Below are 24,502 nucleotides of genomic sequence, written 5' to 3'. Positions count from 1 at the left end.
CAACATTCTCTATCGCGATTTGCTTCAATGGACTAGTGGTAATGGCTGCCTCTTTCTGGAGGGTATGGCATCGCACTGAACAAATGTTGTATTGATGCTTTCGGTTTTGGCCATGCGGAATGAAGGCAGCACTAAGATGTGTTTGGAGCTAGCCTTTTAGATTAAGCAACTCTGAATGTGTAATAATTGGGCACATTTAAAATGTTTCTCAGTGAATACTGCCAACATGAATACTAGGAATTCAGCAGAAAATATTCTGTAGCTGGGTTAGTTTTCTCCCCTTTCTCCCTCCTTATGCTCTTTCTCCTTCTGTTTTTTGTTTGTTTGTTTGTTTGTTTTGTTTTTGTTTTTTTTACCACATAAGCAATTATCAGGCTGCAGAAAGTATATAGTCCATGGGGCATTCAAAATGTAATGCTGCAGGGGGAATTAATCTGGCATTTTTATAAATGATAAAAATAAATGTGATGTTGAAAAACAATTTGAGGAGGTAAGCGGGCAGAAGGAACAATGAAAGGGTTTACGTTGCTTTTCTCTAAATGGAGTTTTATTGGGGCATCTGTCTGAGCAGCCTGTTTAAGGCGCCCAGTCACCCCTCTCCCCGGACCGAGCTCCTCCTGCCCTGCCAGCTCCCATCTTACCCAGGCAGGAGACAACGGAGCCGAAGCCACACACTCACTGACTGGTTTACCCTGTGGCGCTGCTGGCTTTGCCCCAACCTCATACAAGGCTCTGGAAAGCAGCCTCTTGCCTCTGCGGTGCTCCCTCTCCCAAGTCCTGCAGAAACAGGCACAGCTGGCCACCGAAGCCCAGCGACTGAGGGCAGCCGTGCTGATCTGTCCGGATTCCCACTTCCTGTGACACTGATGTGTGCTTCACCAGTCCCCAAGGTGGGAGCTGGGCCCTGGCCTCTCTTTAATCACCCACGTGGACTTGTGCCAGCTGCTGCAGCGACTGCTTAGCAGCTATCACGAGACACCTGTCACCAGAGGGCCATCTACTTGACTCCTGCCAGCCGCCAACAGCTCAGTGCCTCCACTCCCACAACACACAGACCCTGAGGTCAGCCTGCTGGCAGGGCCCAGTGACCCCTCCTCCTCGGCGGGGTCGTGAGAGGCGGTGCCAGAGCTCATTCTGGGCATGGGGACAGGGAGGACAAAGTGGTGGCCCTGGAGTCGGTCGCGCTGGCCTTTGGAGCAGAGGCTACACCACCCCAACCCCAGACCCAGCACGGGCCTTTCTCTGCTTCTACCAGGAAGCAGTCTTGTTGACCACAGGGGTTCCTGCTATTTTACGTAATCTCTGTATACTCAGAAGTTGAAAACTGGGCAGCCTCTTGCCTGAGGGCTCCCTAAAATTCCATGCCATCAGCAGCTCCCAAAGCACCAATGTAGAGAACATTTTTATCTCACTTTTAGTTGTTCCTTCAATGGTTCAGAATAAAATGTTGACCACCATTTTTATTTATACTTTGCATTTGGTCAGCATTACCCACCTAGATAATTTTTAAACAAATAGAATTAGACTAAAAAATTGTGTTTGCTTTAAGTTTCCTATAAGTCTCCCCAAATTAATTATCTGATAACCTATAAAAAGAATTATTGCAGATTTATTCGAGTTCCCAGAGACTATATATTAGTGGTTCTCAACCTGTGGGTCGTGACCCCTTTGGCGGTCGAACGACCCTTTCACAGGGGTCGCATATCAGATATTCACATTACGATTCATAACAGTAGCAACATTACAGTTATGAAGTAGCAACGAAAATAATTTTATGGTTGGGTCACAACATGAGGAACTGTATTTAAAGGGCCAGAAGGTTGAGAACCACTGCTATATATGCTTTTTATGATCCACTGCTTCCAGTTTCCTCTGAAGAAAACATTTTCCTGTGTGACTAAGTGTTGGTATAACGGAATTTGTATCCCCCCCTGGTATGTAGGGAACCTCTCAGCCCCATTTTATCTGGAACAGAGTTGACATAATGTGGTACTCTGCTCCCTTTTGAAATGAAAACATTTTTAAAATCCTCACCCAAGGATGTTTTTATTGATTTTGAGAGAGAGAGAGAGAGAGAGAGAGAGAGAGAGAAAGGGGTTGATGTGAGAAACATGGATTGGTACACACTCTGACCAGGGATTAAACCTGCAACCTGGGTACATGCCCTGACTGGGAATCAAACCCGCAACCTTTTGGTGTACAGGATGATGGTCCAACCAACTAAGTCACCCGGCCAGAGCTGAAATAAAACCATTTAAAATATATATATATATTTTATTGATTTCAGAGAGGAAGGGAGAGATAGAAACATCAATGATGAGAGAGAATCACTGATTGGCTGCCTCCTGCACATCCCCATTGGCCTGAGCATGTGCCCCGACAAGGAATCCAACCATGACCTCCTGGTACATAGGTCGACACTCAATCACTGAGCCATGCCGGCCAGGCAGGCGGGTGGGCGAAATAAAACCATTTTTGATGGAGGAAGTGTGTGCGGGCAGAAAAAAAGGCTCATAACTGCTGGAATGAATTTTAAAGGGTCTTGTAAAATCATTTCAACAATGCAAGAATAAAAATGGACTCATCCACCTAAATTTTCATTAAGCCTCCATTAGGGGAAGGAGTGACACTCCCCGAAGATTTTCAAAGATGTTTTTGTAAACGTTAAGCAATATAAACTAAATAAAAAGAGGACTGGAAGAGAAAGTTCCTCCCGGGTGAGCAGCTTAGCTCTGTGCCCGCACATATGCTCTTGGCCGCCCAGGAGTCGCCCTCCACCAGCATGCGGTCCCAGGCTGGGGCCCTGCAGCACCACGGCACTGTGCCCTGCGTCACCCCCTGGTATACTCATTCTGGCTCTGGGGTCCCCTGCTGGCCACCTGGCTGTAGAGGCTGTAAGCATTGTGTGGGAGCCCCAGTTTCTCCGTCCATTCTGGACTGTCTCAGTTCCTATTCCAGAGAGTCGATGGGGGGACTAAAAGGCTATAGAAAGTTCTTAGCAGCACCGGACAAAGCAGACTCTGTAGAAATATTAACAATTATGGCTATTCTGGCCAAAATATTTCTGATGATATTTAAAAGAGCCAGTGATATTTGGGACCATTTACATATTGGAATAGTTAGCAATTTCTTTTCTGGATATTATCTAACTGGAGGCCATTTTAAATGTTTTACACTGGCTTTTTCTTGAAATTATTAAAAATTAAAATCCTTTTAGCATCTTTCCCCCTAAGGGTGTGACTGTGCTGCCCCCTCCTCGCGGAGCACGCTCCAGTTTCCTCGCTTCAAGGTTTCCCTTCCACTGGGGCACTGACACCAGGGCTCAGGCCCCACAGTTCCGTGGGCGGCTCCGTCTTTCTCTCATTTCCTGGTGATTTCCCGCACCTTCCTTATCTTCTTCTTGCTTTCCCAGATGCTCTGGATGTTCGCGGTGACTGCCAGCAGCACTTTCCTCTTGTCAGAATGAAATTCTAGCGAACCGAGTGTGGTTAATAATTCACCGTCTTCACGCATCCCCACCTGCTGTTCTTTCCCCAGGCGGTTCCTGCGCCTGCTGCCTGTGTGAGGCTCCACGGGCTCCTCCTTCACAGGGTCCCTGTGAACAGCCCGGGAGGGCGTGAGGGCAAGTGCGGCCAGCGCCCCACCTGGCTGCCCATGCAAGGACAGGTAAGCAAGGTCACCGCCCATCACTTAAGACTCCAGAACACACATGCACATAGGCTTATGTTCTCCCAGAGCAGATGAAATGCTTAGATCCAGTGCTGAGATTTTGACGCCCTCGTCCACCAGTCCCGGGAATTTCCATGACATCTGTTGTCTGGATGATCAAGACAACTCTGGCCCTAACCGGTGTGGCTCAGTGGATAGAGCATCTGCCTGCGGACTGAAGGGTCCCAAAGGGCATGTACCTTGGTTGTGGGCACATACCCAGTAGGGAGTGTGCAGGAGGCAGCTAATCTATGTTTCTCTCATAGATGCTTCTAACTCTCTATCCCTCTACCTTCCTCTCTGTAAAAAATCAATAAAATATATTAAAAGAAAATAAAAAAAGGCAGCTCTGTGCTCTGCGGTGGAGCTGGCAAGCACCAGGTCCTGCACGGTGTCACCTGGCCCTTCAAGGACACACGTTTCATTTCCCTGCAGAACCAGAAACCGCTTCTCACGGAGGTGTGTCCACAGCCCTCTGAGCTCCGTTCCGCCCCTCAGCAGCACCTGGCTCCCGAGGGTCCCGTCCCTTATGCAAGACGTCTGGCTTTCTCTTCTGTGATGGGCAGCCTGGCACAGGGCAAAAGTCCTTTTTCTAAAAAATTATTTTTAGTTTTTATTTTATTTTTTTAAAAGAGACATCTTTTTAATAAGTCCTCTTAGAATAAAAACTGTAGTTGAAAAAATAAATTTAAAATGTTTTCAAAAAATGATAAATACTGAAAATTTAAGATCAAATTTTTTTAAAAGTTTTTTCAATTATAGTCAACATTCAGTATTACTCTGTGTTAACTGCAGGTGGGGGAGGAGTGTTAGGACAGCACTTCTTGAACTGGGGCTGAGTGACATACCCTGGGGGCGGGGGGAGGGGGTCCTAAACCATAACCTCTGGCCCCACCCCCGACACTGACTTTGTGTTTCTAACAAGTTCCAGGGTAGTGAGGATGTTGTTGGTTCAGAGGCTGCACTCTGAGAACCACTGACGTTCGAAAACCAATTTTTAATGACTTTCCCACTTTTCTGAGTGCTCCAGGGAAGACTTAAAAGAATGTATTTATTTTTATTGATTTCAGAGAGGAAAAGAGAGGGGAGAAGATAGAAACATCAGTGATGAGAGAGAATCATTGATTGGCTGCCTCCTGCACGTCCCCCACTGGGGATCTAGCCCGCAACCCAGGCATGCACCTTGACTGGGAATGGAACCATGACCTCCTGGTTCATGGTGGATGCTCATTCACTGAGCCACACCAGCCAGGCTCTGGGGAGCTTTTTGATGCCCTGGTTTCCCCTGCTAAACACCAGAATAATCCCACTGCCTACCTGCCCTCCCTAACCCAGGAATATTTTGGTTAATGGAGCTTCACACTTTCCCAGAGATTTGTTGTTGATCTCCGGGAAAGTGTGTCCCTAACAGTTTAAGACCTGTGCATTAGTGTATGTCACAGCGCATCAGCCGCCTTGCCAGACTGTTCCATGGGGCAGGACAGGACAGTGTCCTCCATGTTTATGATGACCCCTGACACCCAGCAAACATTGCTGGAAGAAGGGTGCACGCTCTCGTGTACAGTGAGAGCCCTCAGGGGAGCTTACTGAATGGCATCACAACTGTCCCCGCACATGCAGACATGGACATTCTTGTTTTCACAAAGCATCACGTGTACTCTGCTCCCTAACTTACATTTTAAGGTACGGTGATGACATGCACTAACATTTTGGGAAGGTGTCACTAACATCTTTATCATCTCTTCGACTTCCTACTTCCCGTTGTTTCCACCAAAATAACCTTTAGGTAGATACCATGTGGGCAGGCTTCTCACTCCCATGTCACTCCTCAACAGTGAGTTCCACTCGGAAAACTCTGTCACCCGCTCCATGTATTACCCTCCTGATTTTCCACCCTGCAGTTTTCCCAGATGTTCTAGCACAGCGGTCGGCAAACTTTAGTCAACAGAGCCAAATATCAACAGTACAACGATTGAAATTTCTTTTGAGAGCCAAATTTTTTAAACTTAAACTATATAGGTGGGTACATTGTTATTAACTTAATTAGGGTACTCCTAAGGCTTAGGAAGAGCCACATTCAAGGAGCCAAAGAGCCGCATGTGGCTCACGAGCCGCAGTTTGCTGACCACGGTTCTAGCACACACCTGGACCCCCAAAGGCAGGCCGCAGGCTGTGTGCTGCCTGAGAGCTCTGCACAGGGAGGTGTGTCACCACATGACCTTGAGCGGGCTGAGCCACCTGGGACACCTTTTGTACCATCTGTACAATTAGAAGGCAGCTTCCCAGTAGCCTCGCCTTCCATTCTGTTCTCATCTGCCAATTCCTAGCATATCAAATCCGAGTTTCTCTTAGACTCCCCTTTCCTCTTGCCCTGCTACCCCCCATGCCCAATTTGTTTTCTGGGACCCTGAGAGAATTCCACATTTATCCCTGAAACAGGATTGGTCAGTATGACTTCCTTCTACGTTAGCACTGACGTTCTGCCACCCTATCTTCAGTGGTAATAAATTCCCAAGCAAGATGACTAGATGAGCATTCCTATCTGGCCCCAGTGCCATGAGGTTCAAAGGCTGCCTGGGTCTCAGGGACCCACACCCATCCATGGAGTTACCCTCCACCTCTGACAGTGCTTACACTCAGGTAAAAATATTCCCAAATACCCTCTCTTCTGTTTGCGCTTCACAATGACGTGCCTAGGTTTGACTCTGCAAAGCCTGCGGAAGCACCAACAGCTAAGAAGCACATCCTTCTGTTCTCTTGGGCCACTCAGCCCTGAAAGTCTTCCTTTGCCTACAGCCCTTGGGCAACCACAGCTTGTGGTTCCCGGACCCGGAAGGTAGGAGCACCCATAGGCAGCACGTGCAATGACACCAGTTTCCCATCGTAGCTCCACTTGCTAGGGCACTGTGTCTCCCATCCGGGGGAATCCACCTGTGCTCACCACACCCCCTGCCCAAACTCCCATCCAGTCCCGGGCACATCAGTCCTCTGCTGCCACCTCTTTCTGGCTGGCTTCTCCAGCGCCATGGGCACATCGTTCCAGAGCTTTCTGTAACCCTATAGCTGCTGTAGGGCTACGCACTAATCATGCCTTTTTATTTCCTGTGTTTTTTATGTTTCTGGGAGGGAAACTCCTACATTTAGCAAACAACTAACCTATGAGTGCACCTTTCAAATACAAACCCCGTGATCCAGAGCCGACACCCCCACCACCTCCTCGATGGGGCTCTCGCTCTCTGGCATCATTCCCCTGCCCTAACCACCCAGGGCCAGGTACCAGACAACCAGCGGAGAGTCTGGGTGCCCCACGGCCCCCTGAAGTTATTCAAACCAGCCAACACGAGGCCTGCTCACCTGCCTCACCAGTTCCTTCCCTGAGGAAACCACAGTGAAGGCTCCTGCCCACTCCTTCCCTCAACCTCCTGACTGACCCGGTGGCTCCTGTGTGGCCCCCGTGATGTGGAGCGGCCCTCCTCTTGGGAACTGAGTAACTACTCAGAGACTTCGCCTCCTGCTCTGTTGGCTCACCAGATCTGGATGCGAATAAACCCTGTAATTTAATGCAGGCTGTGGTTTCAATCAAGTCTCTGCACTCCTTACAGTGGTTCCCTATTGTCCCCAAGATCAAAACCCGCCTTTTCAAAGCTCCCCTCAGCCAGTGATCTCATTTCTGTCACCCTTCCAACTGCTCTCAGGACAGGACTTCACGCTCCATTTCCTAGATGGGCCTCCACGTTTCAGGGAGCTCCGGCCCCATCTCAGCAAACCATCCAAACCCGAGTTACTGCCGTTCCTTATCCCACCCGCCAACGCAGACCCACTGGCAAGCCTCCACGAAGCCACTTACAGAGTGTACCTGGGGTCAGACCCCTTCCAGTCACCCTCCCCCGCCCAGTGCAGGCACCACACCACCTCTCACGGGCCAGCCAGTGTGGCAGCCCTCTGCCCCTCTCACCCATCCACGACCACTCGCCACACTGCAGACAGCGACCCCAGAGCATGCACCAGAGCATATCCCTGACCTGCATAAACCTCCAACATGTCTTCCTGCTTTTAGAAGAAATCGCTGGGCTTCAGGCCCCCTGGTCTGACCCACCTGCATCTGAGCTTGCCCCCCGCCCCTTTCCCCTCATGTTCCAGGCACACTGGCCTTGCTTCCTCTTCCAGAAAAAGCAGTGGGAGGCAGCTGTTGCCCTGGCTGCTCCCGTGTGCTGGGAACACATTTCCTTGCAGAACTGTGACTTCCTCCTTCTGATCATTTATGTCTCAGAAAGGAATGTCGCCTCTTCAGAGCAGCCCTTCTGATCACCCTGCTGTCCCTTGCTGTCCCCGGCAGCGTCTCACCTTTGTCATGTGCTGGTCAGTGAATCCATGCCCTACACTTGTTGATGGCTTCATGGTCAGCGGGCTCCCTCCCACCCCACACGCCCCACTGTAAGGGAGTTTTCACTGAGTGGGGACCTGCTCGTATGCATGAGCAGTATCTAGAATACTTAGTATCTAGAACAGCAATTGGTGTGGGGTTGTGGTAACTACTTAATAAGTTAGCTAATTAACTTACCTCTCAGATTGCTCTATTTTCTGGAGTTCCTGGTATGCAAGCTCCCCAATTTATAGTTTTTGGCCCTTGTGATGAGCTCTGTGAATTTTGCCTGTGAGCTTATCCTTGGTGAACATTTCTTTGGAGTGAATCTTGAGTGCCTGGCCCCAGTGGTTCTCCCCGGGGGGTTTCCCTTTGGCCTTGAGGTTCTGAAGAACTCACTGGTTCTTAAACGTCCGAGCCTTGGAATTTAGAACACACAGCATGTGTGGTGCAGACATCGAGGCTCCAGTTTCTATGGATGAACTCTTCCACCCTCAGCCCCAGGCCGTCAGCCAGCTTCGGAGTTAGGTCTCTTGGTGGGATGAACTCTTCCACCCTCAGCTCCGTTTTCACCAACAGTTCTGACCCCTGGTTTCATTTAAGGGCCCGATTCTAAGAGATACGGGCCTTAGATCTCAGCTCCAGCCCCCTGTGCAGGTGCTGAAGCCCAAGCTCCTTTTTCCGGTTCAGATGCCCTGCAGCTGCCTGGTCAGTCCTGCGCAAATGCTCTGCTTGGTCTGGGCCCAGGGAACTCCCGGGGCTTGCACGGAGCTCAGCGCTGTGTAACACTTTGGTTAATGTGTATCTTATTCGGCATCTGTATGTGTTTGGAGGTTCCCTGTCAGCTTAGCTCACAATTGGAACCAGAAGATCCCTCTAACCCCCTCTTTGTTGTTACCCAGGACCCTGGTTGTGGCGACTTGTGTCAAACAGTTTGGTTTATGACCCTTGTTCATGCACAGCTCTTAGAGTCACTGCAAAGCACCAAGGGCACTGCTGGCCCCCTGGGCGCACAAAATAAATACTTGCTCTTTAAAGGAAAGCAAGCGACTTTCAATATTTTGTCACCAATAGCTGGTCCTGGGACTGATGCTGCAGCTCACCACCTCCCCCAACAGCCCACTTCACCCTGTCAGACCAGAGCCTGGGGAGGCACAGCTTCCCGCTGCAGCGGATGGGAGGCAGGAGGGAATCAGAAATGACAAAAAAGGAGAGGCAGTGCAGTGGCCTTTAAAAGCCAATGACTGTTACGGAGGCTTTCGATCTGCTAGGTGAAATGGAATACGTCTCTCACTCCTGGTGTCTTTTACCTGCCCGGTACTCCCAGGCTGCCACACATGCTAAGAGGTGATATAATCATCGTAACAACAGTAGCTAATATTAGTGAGCACCTGCTGTAGGCCAGACATGTGCCAAGCACCTTAAATAATAATATAAATAAAAAATAATGCCGATTACGATCACAGCCGTTAACATGTGTGAGCAGAGCAGGTTGATCCAGACAGCGGTGCCAAAGCAGTAACTACACGGTGCCAGTGCATCGGGACATCCGTCCATCTGTCTGTCCACACACACATTTTACTTGTCAGAGTACCCTGGATACCCTTTCCACTGTAGAGTTTTGTTTCAAATAATTTTCCTTAGGTTTGATAATGTACGTAAGTAAATGAATGCCTTACCTTGCCTGTCATTAACCCTGATGCATTTTAAATTTAAATGAACAAGAATAAGACAAATAACGCCCCCTCCTCAGCCCTTTCCCACGTGGGCCAGGATCCCAGGCCCATTCCAGGAAACCCTTCTCTGCCATTTCTCTCCATCAGGTGCCCTCCTACCTGGGACAGGTGGGAGCAGAACCAGGGCTGAGACTCAGAGCCTGGAGGTAATGGAGACACCCTGTTTGCCCTCACAGGAGTGTGGGTCTCCAAAAGGCTGTGCCTACCCCGGCCCAACAACCCCCAGGGGCCAGCAGACAGCACTTCTGCCCTTGGGTGCTGTGGAGGCCAGGAAGTGAGAGGAGGGAGGCGGAGGATGCCAGACCACACGGAAGATGCTCTAGGGCAACGGGGCTCCTCTCCCAAGACAAGTGGATGGCAGCCGAGGGAAGGCGGGAGACAGCACAAGTACTGGGTTTCAGGGCCAGCTGGGCGCCTCAGTTGTGCCATCTTCTCGGTGGGGTGGTGGATAGGAAGACTGAATGGTCTACTCTTTGCGTAGTGCTAGCATGTGCGTCTGGCATAGAGCAGACACTATGTAAACACTTGTTAAATAAATAAATGCCCCAAAGTACAAAACAAGCCCAGCCCGGCCCCGGGCGCAGGGAGGAACAGGAAGGGCTTCCTCTGACTGATTAAGGGAAGAGCTGCCCACTGCTTCCTGCTCTGGGGAAACCATTTCATTCTCTGCCTCTTATTTTTTAAATATTTTCATTGATTTTTAGAGAGAGAGGAAGGGAGAGGGAGAGAGAAACATCGATAGGCTGCCTTCTGCACATCCCCTACTTGGGATCCAGCAACACAGGCATGTGTCCTGACCAGGAATCAAACCGGCAACCCTTTGGTGCACGGGAGGACACCCCAACCAACTGAGCCACACTGGCCAGGGCCATCCTGCTGGAGGGAGCAGGATCTGAAACCTGTGTGGTTCCTGCGGGAGGACCTCAGGTCTGGAAGCCTGGCAGAGGCGCTGGTGAGAGGAGCGCGGTGTGGCCGCTGCGCGATGGGGCCCTCGCCAGCAGATGGCCTTTAGGCTCCTCGCTGCTGCTGAGGCTCTTATGACGGAGTGTGCAAGGGCAGGGCTCTAGAGGAAAGGCGCCTCGCTCACCGACTTTTATCTGCTGGGGGCGACAACCTGGGGGGTGGCCCTGGCAAAGTTAAAAGGCAGGGGCTTTCTTCTCCTCCCTGGCACCTTTGAAAAAAGGAAGCCCCAGTAGTGCCCTCTCTGCTCTGTGAACAAAGCTGAGACACAACTGACTGACTTCTTGCCGGACATCTGGTTGCCACTGGTGACGAAGGAATAGAAATAGCACAGTATTATAATCTACGCGACAGTACCCTGTACTTGTGGGGAAGCAAGAGTGTTGGCATGGGGGGTGGGGGTGGGACGGAAGGCAAAGAAAGAGAAGGGTTATTTATAAAAAGGTCAGGACACTCCTTTTTTCCCTAACAACTGTCTAAGAGTGGTGGTTTCCAATCTCAGCTACACGTTAATCCCCTGGGAGTTTTAAAAATCTAGTTGCCCAGGTCATAGCTTAAAACCTGTGTGCTTAGCAGTTTCTTTTTTCCTAAAGTCAGCAAGCCCAAAACTTAAACCTTAGAAACGGAAAAGGTGTACGTGGCCCTAAAATTCCCCCTGAACGTGTCAGAGCAGGGCGAGCAGACTCCCCCACAGGACCACACAGCAGCTGTTCCCAGCTCTGTGGGCCACACAAGCCTGGGCTGCAGCTGCTGGGTGGCGACCGAGGGCCTGGCACTTGCCCCTCTGTAGTCCAGAGGAGACCAGGTGGCTTTGCTGAATTTCCTTGAACATCTCCCTATTGCTCCTCCCAACCCAAGGATCCCCCCTTCGCAAATCCATTCATGAAAATCACATCGGAATAGCCCAGAGAATAGGTGTGACACCAGACTGAGAAGAGCACGTGGTCAGAGCTGGTAAATGTCTCTGACAAGACATTTAAAAAATAAATAAAATAAAATAAAAAAGAGAGAGCAACATTCCCTCACAACACACACACTGACACAAGGGGGAGATTGGGGAGAGTGGGTCCCAGCCCTATGCTTCCTCTGTGTCTCCTGGGGTGGGCGCGGCCTTCCGCGTGCGGGCAGCTGCATGGGCAGCATGCGGGGATACTCACGACCAGTACAGCAGCATGAGCAGGAAGGGGCAGATGATGAGCGCCTGCAGCACCTGCCAGTCCCGGCACAGTGCCGCCAGCCCGGGCATGAGGAGCTGCCCCGCCATGGCCACGAAGCTCGCCACCATGGTGATCATGAACCGTTTTCCAGGGGGACACAGCTCTATTCCTGGAACACAGAAAGGACAAGAGAGACATGAGTATCCTGCCCCTGGCCTGGGGAAGCCACGGGGGCACCGGGGCCAGTGCACTTCTTAACCAACCAAGAACTGTCAAATCGGGGTTATTTGCTGGTCATCTGAGAGCCCTATACAGTAAGTCAAGACCCTCATTTTTACAGCTAGATGAGCTGAGTATCAGACGGGGAAGGGAGCGAGATCATTGCTCAAGGTCACAGAGCAAGTCAGTGGCAAAAGAACATTATAATTCAGAGTTGCCTAGTCCAAAAGCTAGCAAACACTGCAAGGGGGCAGAGTGTTTGCATAGCACATTATTCTCACTTCTGCTCTCTGGAGGCCACTGCGTGTCTTGTAGAGTGGACTCTGTCATGCCCGCCTGTCGCCACTCCTTCCCTCTACCAGGCTGTATTAGGGGACCCTCTCATTCTCTGCACAGGGCACCCAGGAGCACCATCTGCTCACGCCCACCCACCTGCACGTCCCTCCTTTTGAACAAGACGAAACCCAAACAGTATAGCTGACTTGGATCTTGTGATGTTCTCATGGGAAGCTTCTCCCCACGGGGCTCTCTGCCCACTGTGACCTGGGTGTGATGCTTCCCTCTCTCTGGTCCTATCAGGTAGATACCACGGCGGGGGGTGGGTGGGGGGGTGGTGGTGGTGGGGTGTCTGTTTGATCTTCACAGCTCCAAACAACACCAGGGTCTGCCTCCACTAAATGTCTACTGGATGGAAGGACACCATGGTCCCTCCTGTTTGCAAGAATCTAGACTCTCAATTTGACCCGGAGTCAAAGATGGTCCCCAACTTAGACGGCAGCGCCCAGCTGCCAACCCGTAGAGACCCGCTACGTGAGCTCCTGAAACAGAGGTAAGTCCTCAACACTGCAGCAGACAGCAGGGTTCACGTACTTTAGAACACACAAGTTCGTGTGCTCTTCTTCTCCCTAAAGCTGGCTTGCCTTTTTTTGTTTTTAACTGTAGGTAAAATGAACCTTTTTTTTTTTTAAAAAAAGAAGACTCTCAGGAGAAAGTACTTTTCATGCATCTGTGTCTAGCCCAGCCGTGGGCAAACTATGGCCCGCGGGCCGGATCCGGCCGTTTGAAATGAATAAAACTAAAAAAAAAAAGACCGTACCCTTTTATGTAATGATGTTTACTTTGAATTTATATTAGTTCACACAAACACTCCATCCATGCTTTTGTTCCGGCCCTCCGGTCCAGTTTAAGAACCCATTGTGGCCCTCGAGTCGAAAAGTTTGCCCACCCCTGGTCTAGTCTAGACACTGATCGTAGGTCAGTTGCCACAGCCCATCGCCCACTTTCTGACTGTCTAGAGGCCAGCACAGAGGTGGGGGTTGCAAGGCAGTGAAGGAGAACAGATTAAAGGGGAGAACAGACAAACTACACTTGCAGGACAGAATCAGACCCACCAAGGAGAGGGCACCATGCCAGCCAATGCCTGTACCGGCTCATAGGGGAGAAATAACTCGCTCAGAATTTCCATCCCTGCTCCACACAAACAGGCATCATGATCCCAGCTATCGTGAGCGAGAGAAACTTGACCTCCAGAGAACAGCATCTAAAGAACTTTGTTTCCATTTAATTAAGAAAACAGGATTAAACAGCCGTCTCCTGGCCACCGGCTGTGATGATGCTCTTTTCTACGTACAGGCCAGGCTCACTTCAAAGATGACCTCCCAGGGGGCTCAGGCATGCACGTGGGGTCTGGCATCTCTACTCTTAAACATAGTAAAGCAACCAGAATCTTTTTAGAAAAGACTACCAGCTGCAGGTTCTAGCTTTCACTTGCTCAGCCCGAGCGGTGGATTTGCTATGGAAATTCGAAATGGGCTTTGGGCGGGGTGGGTTCAGCGTCTGCGGCGTGGCACAGGCTCGTATCAAATGAGGAAATTTAGCACCTGCCTACTCAGGTGACCTTTAAACAAAGTCACAGAGATACATGATGCCAAAGCAGCAGCATAGCTTCACGTGGGCGGCGCACGAAGTGGGTGCAACGGGCATGCCTTTCTCCTTAGTTTTGTGAGACCCGAGTAGGAAAATATCTGCACCTCCAGTTCCGCCCCACAGGCCCTTCTAAACCGGGGCTAGGTTGGTGGATGATGAAGGAAAGTTGCCCCGTGTAGGCCAGTGATTCCAGTCTGACTTCTCATTCTCCCCTCCCTGCAAATGGGACACCGTGCCCGGGGCACCTGTTAGTGTTACTGTAGATATGAGTTCATGGCCAGTGTTTCCTCTGTGGGCTTCTCTTGTTCTTCTCCCATGAGTGGTCTGAGCAATCCTCTAACTCCTTGCTACTTGGACCTGAAGCATCAGCAGCTCCTGGGAGTGTGTTAGAGGCGCACGCTCAGGCCCCACCCAGACCCAAGAATCAGCACCTGCAGGTTAACAAGGTCCCCAGATCTCTACTCGGGAGCAATGTTCTTGCCTCCCCGATGCACATCTCTGACAGCTGGCTTAGTAATTAAAATCACTTCCCAACCTCTGTACTCCTGCGTTTGTAGGAATCCTAGCCGGGGTTCACTGTGTTTTATTGGGGTAGAAAGATGCAGCTACATGGCAATTCAGCATTCCTGCAGGGGCGAAGGAAAACAGCGATCTGATGTGAGGACACAGGCATGACACTTGCAGATAATCACCATTTTGCCTCATCTCACCAGAAATTCTTTCCAAACTGCCTGAAATCAACTACGTTCTAAAGGTGGCTATAAGGATGTGTGTTTTTAAAGCAATTACCAAAGAACCACAGGCGCTTGAAGCTTGCCATTAATCCCATGTTCCTTCTGGGTGATGGGAATCGGGTTTTCTAAGTGAAAGAGAGGGAGAAATCCATCAGGATGTTAAAAGCTTATGCCCCGGCATGCGCAGGAGGGAGGACGTGGCAGGTAGACCCGCTCTGCCCACGAAGGGCCTGCCCAGCTCTGCACACGGCAGAGGTTGATCAATGCTCCACACACTTCGGAGATGCTTCTAGACTCCTGGCCAGGCCACTGGCCTTGGTCTTGAAAGGCAGGGACACCTGCCACCAGCAGGGGATGATGTCCCCAACCCAGCCACCCTCGAAGCACCTGGGATGTGTTGAATAATAGGTCACCCACAAGCAGCTGTCCATGGCTCTGAGCTGCCAGCTGCCAGCAGCACCTGTGAAGGCCCAGGCTGCACACGATGTCATCACTTCTTAGCGCTACTTTCTTTGCCAATGGGCCAACTTCAAGTCGTCTGAGTAGGTTTTCATTTATGGCAGCAACCTCTCCTTTGTTATGTAAAACAAAGGTCACAAAAAACTGTCATCTTAGGTGATGCATCATAGATTCGAACCCAAAAATATCTCAAGCATCTAGTGTGCAGCCCTTTCACGCATAGCTAAGAGCCTGGAGGCCAGTGTCAGACAGCCTGGGTTCAAATCCTGTCCCTAGCGCTTATGAACTTGTGACACTGGTTCAGCCATCTGGAGTCTGTGCCTCAGTTTTGTCATAGGTAAAATGGGCTGTTATGAGCATCAAAGAAGCATAGAATGCCTGAACACAGTGGCTCCATCACTCGAATACAGCTCCACTGTCACCTCTCAACCAGGAGCCCTACCTTATGGCTATATGTTAGTTTTTATAAGTAATAATACTATGCATCATTACCATATATAATAACATAATTATTGCCAAATCATTCATGGGTCTCATTTGACCTCTTAGTTCTTCACCAACCTGGTGAATTTCAGAGCAGGGCTGAGGTTTGTTCTAAAAAGACTGAGGAAGAGAAATAGCCTACAATGACAGTCTACACTCCTTCTCATTACATTTATCTCACAGAGATTCTCATAAACCAGAATCAATCCATCAATTGAAAAACAGAACTAAGCGAATCCAAGGAAACCACCACAAAATCCCCTTTGTTAAAATCACATTTCCCTTAACACCTTAATGAAGAAGGCATAGAAGCCACTCCTACAAGCTTGATACACTTTGTCGATAAACAGAGAAATTACTGAAGGTTATGAGAATTAAATAGCACATTATTAAGATTTAATTGAGGCATTTGGCCTGTAAAGAAAAGGAGCATGACCACAATCATCTGAGCTCCCGGTGCAGGAGTAGCCCCGAGGCCCTCTGCGAGCTCTGTTGGAAATGTGGTGTTGGGGTGCAAGATCTTTTAGGGGCCTTCAGAAGCTTTCAGATTCTTATACTTTTCCTGGAAGAAAAGAAAGTAGTGCTGCCCAGATCAGTCACTTCAGCTGAGGAAGGGGGAAGGCGAGGCCCAAAGGGAAGTGAGGCATCAGAGCCTGGGTCATCAGCTCAGTTTGCTGAGTCAATGTTGCTAGGCTACGATCCCAGGTGTTCTATCAACAGTAATGCGGGTGCTGCTGTCAGGATATGTTGCAGAGGTGATTGAAGTCCACAGTCAGCAGATGTTAAGTAAAAGAGATGATCTCAGATAATCTAGGTGGGCCTGACCCCATCAGTTGCAAGGCCCTAGAGTAGACCCAGAGCCGCGGCTTCCTCGCGGAAGACAAAAACATTCTGCCTGTGGACAGCAGCTTCACCCTGACGTGCAGACTCCCCTCCTGCCAGCCTGATCCCTGGATTTCAGGTCTGCCCCACCTGCCCCCACAATTGTGTAAGCCAATTCCTTGCAGGAAATCGCTTCCTATGTATCTCCTTCTGGTTTCATAAATTCTGCAATAATAAGAAAATACCACGACGGCTTGTATTGTGTGGGCAGCAGAAAGGTTGGGAGGGGCTGCTCTGTCCCACTGACTACCTCCCCACCAGGAATCTGAGGGCCAATCTGAAAAGGAAACAAACACCTCTCCCAGGCCCCGTCCAGCTGGGAAACTCCCTGATCCTAAACAGCAGCCGCTGAGAGGCTGTGGACAAAATTTCCAGCACTCTCCCCCTTAGCGTGATGGCACAAAAGCAAAACCAGCGGGAATGACCACGAAGGGTTTGGAGGGTGCAGAGCCTCAGGGGTGGGTCCAGGTGACTCCATCACTCGAATCCAGCTCCCCTGTCACCTCTCAACCAGGAGCCCTATCTACGGCTCCGTGGACTGGTGACAAGTCCTCTTGGGGCCAGGCTGTGTGGGTAGTGCTGCAAGAGGAACCCAGAGGTCAGGTGACTATTCTGAGAAAAACTAAGTCCGTCCTGAAAACCCCTGCACATGTCCTCAACATGCAAACCCCCGCCTCTGGCCGACACCAACGGCCCTGCCTTCTCACCCACTCACTCTGTCACCCACTCTTGGCCCGATGGGGTTTAAAAGCCTACAGCTTTGCTGGTATTCGATGACAAATGATGATTTTAGAAATTCCTTGCTTATACAATTTCATTTTTTTTTAAAAAAAAAAAGATTCCCCGTTCCTGTCAAACAGCCTGTCTCCAGGCTGGCAGGCACAGCGGCCGTGCAGCTCGGGACCTGTGGGATGAGGGTGCCGCGCAGGACAAGGGTGTGCTGTGTGCCGAGACACACATGCGAAGCGCCCAGGCCAGGGCGCTGGGTAAGAGACAAAGCACTGTGCTGGCAGGACTCACCCCGCTTGAATGTCTAAGCTATCTGCCTGCCGGAAACACCAGCCAGAGAATGAGGTTTGCCATTCCCTTCCCACAGTCCCAACCCCCACCAACACACTGACCTAACTAACTGGTCACTGCATTTGGGAATTATGATTATCTAATTAAAAAATGTTTTTGGAACCAGTCTTAAAAAGATATATCCCATCCTTCTATAATATATAAGTAAATAAAACACAATTCTTATTCTTTCTCTTTTTTAAATCCTTACCCTAAGATATGTTTTTATTGATTTTAGAGAGAGAGGAAGGGAGAGAGAGCAACATCAATGTGAGAGAGAAATATCATTTGGTTGCCTGCCGCACACTCCCAGACCAAGGATCAAACCCACAACCCAGGTATGTGCCCTGACCAAGAATCAAACCCGCAATCCTTTGGTGTACAGGATGATGCTCCAACTACACTAAACCACCTGGCCAGCGCCACAATTCTTGTTCTTTCTTAACACGTTAAGCGCCAGCCTATTTTGTCTTCCAGATGGAAAGTATAGTGTCAGTCACCAGTGACTGACTGGGCGCTTAACATGTTAAATATCTTTTTTAAAAACTGCGGATATGTTTGCTACCGTCTATCTTTTCTTGGAATTGCTAAGTGTTCCTAGGTTCTCTAAAAGAGCCCACAGGACTTTTCTGGATCAGAGTTGACTAGTAATGAAGGAATATGTGAGGTTGACTGACAATAATACGGGAGGAAACGAGGAATGTGCCCCGCGGGAGGAGAGGCTGAGGCCGGACTGAGGGTGGGAAGCAGGGCTTACACTCCCTCCTTGCCTCTTCCAGGCCGGGGCAGTCGCTCAGCCTCGTGTGCTTCGGTCTCCTGGTCTCTGAAGTAGGCAGCGCCGTGCCCATTCCGCACGGTGCATGTCTAACCTTACAGGCTTCCCATGTGCTGCTGTCCCTACGGCCGGCCGGCCACTCGGTGAGGCTCTGGGTGGGCTTATGTCACCAAGAGACTCCAGTGAACTAAGTTCTTCCACACGGGGCCTAAACTGTTCTGTGTTTTAGGTAAAATTGGGTCAGAACTGACAGAATGATATGGTGGTCAAGCTCCATATGACAGGATTCTGACCTTTCAGGAGCCTCTGCCCATTGGGGATTGCTGCTGAGGCTCCTCGGAAAGAATGGTCTCTTCTGGGCGAGGGTCTTGTCCGCAGCGGAGGTTGTGAGGGCACGGGTGGGGCGAGGCACCAGCTGTCCTTCTCCTTCCTCCCCCACCAGGGCTTCTTTCTAACCAGGAAGCCCATGACATACCGTACAAATTCATGCAAGCGATTCCAGGAAAGAACTGGAGAAGCTGAACAGAGGAGAAACACGTCTCTGAGCTGAGACAAGCACACACTCCTCCCATTGAGCTCAGCAAAGGATTCAACCGCTTTTATTTCACACTCGCTCTATGGGAGGAGCCGGCCTGGCAGTTTCCCAGGCTGCACTGCCCGGTTGCTGTGCTAGACACAGACAATGCCCCCCACAGGACAGCCGGCTCAGCCACTGGAGGAGGGAGGCAGGGCAGGCTCAGGAGAGGCACCGTCTCCCCAAACTGGAGTCAAGCACCACGGTGAAATCCTACCCCTGGGATGGCCCGGGGAATGAGAAATCCATCAAAGTACAGGGCACTGCTGAGTGGCTTGGCCAGCGCACAAGGGGGCAGCCTATACCAAGGCCGACTGGGCCGCTGCCACCAAGCTGACATCCTGGTGGCAAGTATACACACCACTCACAGAAGCCACTTCCCCAAACTCGTTCTCCTTCAGACCGAGCCAGTCTCCCTCTCCTCTGCCCACTCCTCTGTTAGCACTCAAACAGCTTAGAGGCGCAGGGCGGCCCTGGAGGAAAACCTCCCTGCGGAAGGGAACAAAGCCAGTTTTCTCAGCTGGGCCTGGACGGGAGTGGGCCACGCCGTCACTGCTGCCCTGGCCAAGGACACAGGCCCAGGAGCCCTGGCAAACAGACCTCTAGACGTCAGTTGTGGAATTCCTTATTACAGCAGGAAGGCCTGAAATTGCTGGGTCGTGTAGACTCAAATAGCATTTTAGGGTCTGACTGTGAAAGGCTGCTATGATCGCAGCAGCTCCGAATCGTCCCTTCCCCACAGGCAACTGCTTTCCCCTCTTAATTAGGACCTGCCAACCTAAAGGGATGGTCAGAACAGTCTGAAGGCTGTTTTCTCCTAAAAACTACGAAAATGTAAACATTCCCTAGCAACCCCATTCTAGTGTCTGCCAGACACATGGCTATTTTAATGCTCAAAAGCAGAAGTAGCAAATGAGTTAGCTGCTGAGTACCTATTTCGTCTCCAGTGCTGGGCTAAGCAACAACTCGCACTCGCCGTGGGCCAAACACTCAGGATGCATTTTTCATGCATTAAACTCATTTAATCTGCACAACAACTCTATAAGGCAGGTGTTGTTTTTATTGTCATTTTACACAAGAGGATCTTGAAGCTCAGAGTGATTAAGTGGCCAGTCCAAGCTCACACAGCTAAGGAAGGAATGAGGTAGGAATGGACTCCTCCCACCCTGTGCATCCCAGCCCTCTGCTGCAGGCAGGAGCTGTCTTCAGAGTCCCGGGTGGGTCTGGTCTCTTCCCTGTGCCCCGCTGGAATCAGGGCTCCATGGAGGTGACAGCCTGTTCCTCAGGGACAAGGAGAGCATCTGGCACATGGCAGGGGCTCTGCCCGGATAGTTGTCCAATGCAGAACTAACTGTGTAATGGGCTCTTCCTGGTTACATTAGTCACTTTACCTGCCTTCCTCTTCCCTTAGATTCTACAATGGAACCGTTAGAGTCATGATGGCTGAGATAGTCGGTGACTCTAAAGAACCCAGTCTTATGGGGAGCTCTCAGGGCCCACGTGTGCATATGCTGATAAAACGTAAGAACCATAAAACTCAGCTACCCAATAGAAGCCACAAAGTTCAGTTTCCTTTCCAGACAAGTTCTTCCTATCACCTCATGTTTTTTTCTTTTAACTAATACTACAATTACTCAAAGTGAAGAATAGGGATTTAAATGCTCACTAGTCTTTCTGCCCAGCAGTCGCTCTGTTTACAAACAGTGACCGATGTTCAGTGGTACACACTTAAGGCTTTAATGTCACTCAGACTTCCACGTTTACGAAGAGAAGAAATACCCAAGGAGAGACATGACTTCAAACAGCAGAATACCTGCAAGTCTGTGGAAATCCCTGCATTTCGCGTCTGCTCAGCATTTTCAAGCTGAGCGAAGGAGCAGAGACAGGGCGTGGGTGCTTTTAGCGTTGAGGATACACTTTAGAAATTGCCATCCAGGTTTTCCTGCAGCCAGTTCCAATGTAACAGGTCTCAGTCCTCGTTTTCTGCGGTACTAACCACCTACAAATCAAGCTCACGTGTACTGGCTGCTCGCGTGTGCATAATCAGATCGTGCATCCGAGCAAAAGGAGGCCTCACAGGCCTTCGGACGTAAGCCCTCAGAGAGTGAGACGGAATAGGTTGCAACCCTGCCCCACAGCAGCATGCACTCAGCTTCCCAGGTGTCAGAGGGCAGGGAAGGTTACCAACTTTTATTTCTCATCATCAGTGTTGTCAATATTGTCATTATTTTATGAGCTTGGCAAACAATCAGGAAATTAGGGGTTGGATATGTGATAAATAGAATATATCTCAACAAGAGTTCATAGTTTCATTTCTAAGTGTGGATGAAAGGGGCCAGATACTAACCTGACAAGCTCAGGGGAGGCCTGCATGGCGGTCTTGCAAACTCAGAGACCTAAAGTAACCACAAGGATGGATGGTCTGAAATTAAACTTTAACTAAAAGCAGTTATGGTGGGTAGTCACCTCCTAGGCTGGTGTATCTTCACTGACAAGTCAACCTTTACCTTAACTGAGCCTATCTGTCTTTTTGCATCTATGATAACATATCCTTGAAATGTCTGGGTAACCTGTAACTTTCCTTTTTCTGGACTCCTTGGGGCACAACACAATTTGCTGGGTGCCAGGACAGATACCACAAATTCCTTCATTGTTATCATGTTAATTGTTCCTGCACCCACCTAACTATGTGTCTATCATTTTACTTTTTATCCAATCCCAGGGGTTTCCCTGTTTTGCTTTCTCCTGCCTCTAGTCTATCACCAATGGATTTCATGTAACCCACCTGCATCCCTTCCTTTGATTGCAATTATAAATACAGATGTAACCTGCATTCTCCGGAGCATTCTCCCAATCTGTTGGGTTCTGCTTCCCGGCAATTGTAGACAGTTTGGCTCAAATAAACTCACAAAAATTCTTTACAGGTTTGAACGTTTTTATGTTAACATAAGTAACATCTAGCAATAGTAAATGCCTTTCACTGTCATGATTTCCCTAACTCAAGGAAGAATTATTAGCAATTTAGTCTTCCTAAACAAGGCTTTTCTTTTTTATCTTCTTACCTTCCCATCTTCTTTTCAATTTGCATTTAAAAAACCTTTTCTTTTGAAAGTTCATATATTCACAAAGAAGACAGAATAGTTTAATAACTCCATTCTATACCATCTGCTAAGGCCAGCTATTATTAATATTTTGCTCCTTTTGGTTCTTCTGCCCCTTTTTGCTCTTTCACTCTTTCCTGTACTATTTTAAATCAAATTCTTGAAATCATGTTATTTTACTTCTAAATATAAATATATCTCTCCATAAAGAAGGACATATTTTTACACAAAGACAATGCCATCATCACGTCTAACAGAATTAATAATTCTTTAATATTATTTAATATCCAGTCTGTGTTCAAAATATGCATTTATCTCGCAAAAAGTCCCTTCATGGTTATATTTTAAAAATCGGGTCCAAAAAAGATCCATATGCTGCACATGTCTTTGGACAAACCTTTCCCCGCCTTCCCCCACGGCACTGTCCTGTTGCAGAAGCCAGATGGGAGAGGCCATGGGTGTGTCACTCACGCAGCAGCACCCTGGGAGGTGCGCCAACTTCAAATGATGCTGAGATGGATCAAGGGATTCCAGTGCTGGCACCTCGGCCTCCCACGCTGGAGCTGCCACCGACATTTTCCTACTGGCTTAAGCATCCTCTGGTGATCAATGCCACATCTGTTATTTCTTAGGGGGTGAGAATGGTGATTTATTTTCTCATGCCACCATTCACTGTGCATTGTTTTTGCTTTGAATTATTTTGCAAAGAAGAACGTTTATTCATCAATGAGGGCTATTTCTTTACCTAGAAATATAGCTAATTCAGAAGAGGCTGTGCTATACAGTCATGATCTCCCTGGATAATGAGTAATTTCACACGTCCTATCAACTTTTCCAATGGCTCCCACTGCACTCGGAGCAGAAGTGGTATCTTTCACAGCAACTGAAGACCTCACTTGATCACACCCCCCGCCAACCCTGCCCTCTGAGCTCATCACCGGCCACTTTCCCCCTTGGTCCCTCCACTTCAGCTCACTGTCCTCCTCGCTGCACTTACTGTCTGTTCCCTGTGCCTGGAGTGGCCCCCCCCCCGGAAAGTCCTGGGGCTCCCTCCTGCCTTTCCTCAGGTCTCTGCCTGAGGGTCCCCTTGTTAGGAAAGCTCTGCCGGACCTCCCTGTGCAAACTAGCAATTGCTGCCCCTCTTGCTCCCCACAGCTTCAGTGATGAGGTATCACACGGGAGCCAGCGTCTCTGGAACCATGTTCCTGGGGCTCTTCCGCAGGCCTGTGAATCAGAAAAGGGGGCTGGGCCCAGCCACCTGTATAACAAAGCCCTGCAGTGGCTCCATGGTGCCCAAGCTTAAGAACCACTGCAGGGGGCTTTATAAACATACCACTCAGTCCTCCTAATAACCCTGTGAGGTAGGCTCTACTTTATCATCCCATTTTAGAGGGGACGACACACAGGTGTCTGGGCCCCGCCACTGGAGATTCTGACGCAGGGGGCTGGGCAGGGTCCAGAATCCGCATGTGTAACAAGTTCCCTGGTGACCCTGCGGGTTCGGGGGCTACATTGTGAAAACTGGTGCTCTGAATACTGTAGGTAGAGTTTCACACATCGTAACCCTAAGCTCCCATATTAATTCCCCCTTTGCAGCATTAGCATATAAAAATAAAACAAAGCTACATTACAGGTTATAACACCTGTTGGCCTGCTGATCTCAGAGTGACCATGTCATTCCTTTTTCCCATCATCAGACATGTGATTTGTTTTTTTCCATTGAGGAAAATAGTTCTTCCAATGTCCAAAGGGCAAGTCAGGCGGAGGCACAAAAGACCTGAAGTTGCAAAGAAATTAGACTCACAGACAATTTCAGCTAAAGGAAACCCAGAGAATACCGACCATGGATGGTGGAGTTCAATGCCAGGCAGGTGAGAAACGTGCCAAACCGACCTGGTGGGCGGGGCGGGGCCGTGGCAAATCCCCGAGTGCTTGCCCAGTTTAAAGGCCTTTAAATTCAATTAGAAAATAAAACACTGTCTAGGTCACACGAAATGTGGCAGGGGTCAGGGGATGGCCACACAGGGCAGCCTGCAAACGCAGGCGTCACCCGCCCTGCTCGCTTTATGAGGGGAAATAAGGTCACAGAGTTGGTTGGTACCAAAGGCTAGACATGAATTCCAAGCCCGGGAGCTCTGGAGAACACGAGTCGCTGGATTGCTGCTGGTTTATTTTTAAATGGAGATTACAATAAAAACAAGAAGCAAACTCAATGTGACATAAGGCAGTTAAAATTAGCTCTCTCCTCCTCCACCAAATCAGGAAACCCCTGTGTGCTATATTCACCATCAGCCAACTGAACAAAGGGTCAGAGAGCCAGCAACTGTGAAGGGATTTTCAGGGAGCAGGTCCTTGGGGAGGGGCTG

At 49.6% G+C, this 24,502-nt stretch overlaps 1 protein-coding gene across 11 annotated transcripts in view; it reads right to left on the bottom strand.

The window, feature by feature from the left end:
- Positions 1–24,502, bottom strand: part of SLC22A23 (solute carrier family 22 member 23) — a 189,745-nt gene that overhangs the window by 43,958 nt on the left and 121,285 nt on the right. For 6 of the 11 annotated variants that reach the window (XR_004974193.1, XR_004974195.1, XM_036351009.1 and 3 more), the window contains one exon: positions 11,925–12,093. The exons of 2 other annotated variants lie outside the window; for them this stretch is intronic. Coding sequence is in view for 6 of the 9 variants with exons in the window: in XM_036351009.1 (XP_036206902.1) it covers positions 11,925–12,093 (169 nt within the window). In the remaining 3 variants the exon portion in view is untranslated. Of the gene's footprint in view, positions 1–11,924; positions 12,094–14,858; positions 14,929–24,502 lie in introns of those variants that run through there. 3 more of the 11 variants (XR_004974194.1, XM_036351036.1, XM_036351029.1) reach the window with 3 other exon arrangements.

The sequence above is a fragment of the Myotis myotis genome, unplaced genomic scaffold, assembly GCF_014108235.1.
Source record: "Myotis myotis isolate mMyoMyo1 unplaced genomic scaffold, mMyoMyo1.p scaffold_m19_p_2, whole genome shotgun sequence".
NCBI classification, from domain to species: Eukaryota; Metazoa; Chordata; class Mammalia; order Chiroptera; family Vespertilionidae; genus Myotis; species Myotis myotis.
Note: the sequence above shows the minus strand (reverse complement) of the source record. Positions and strands in the feature narration are given on the sequence as shown.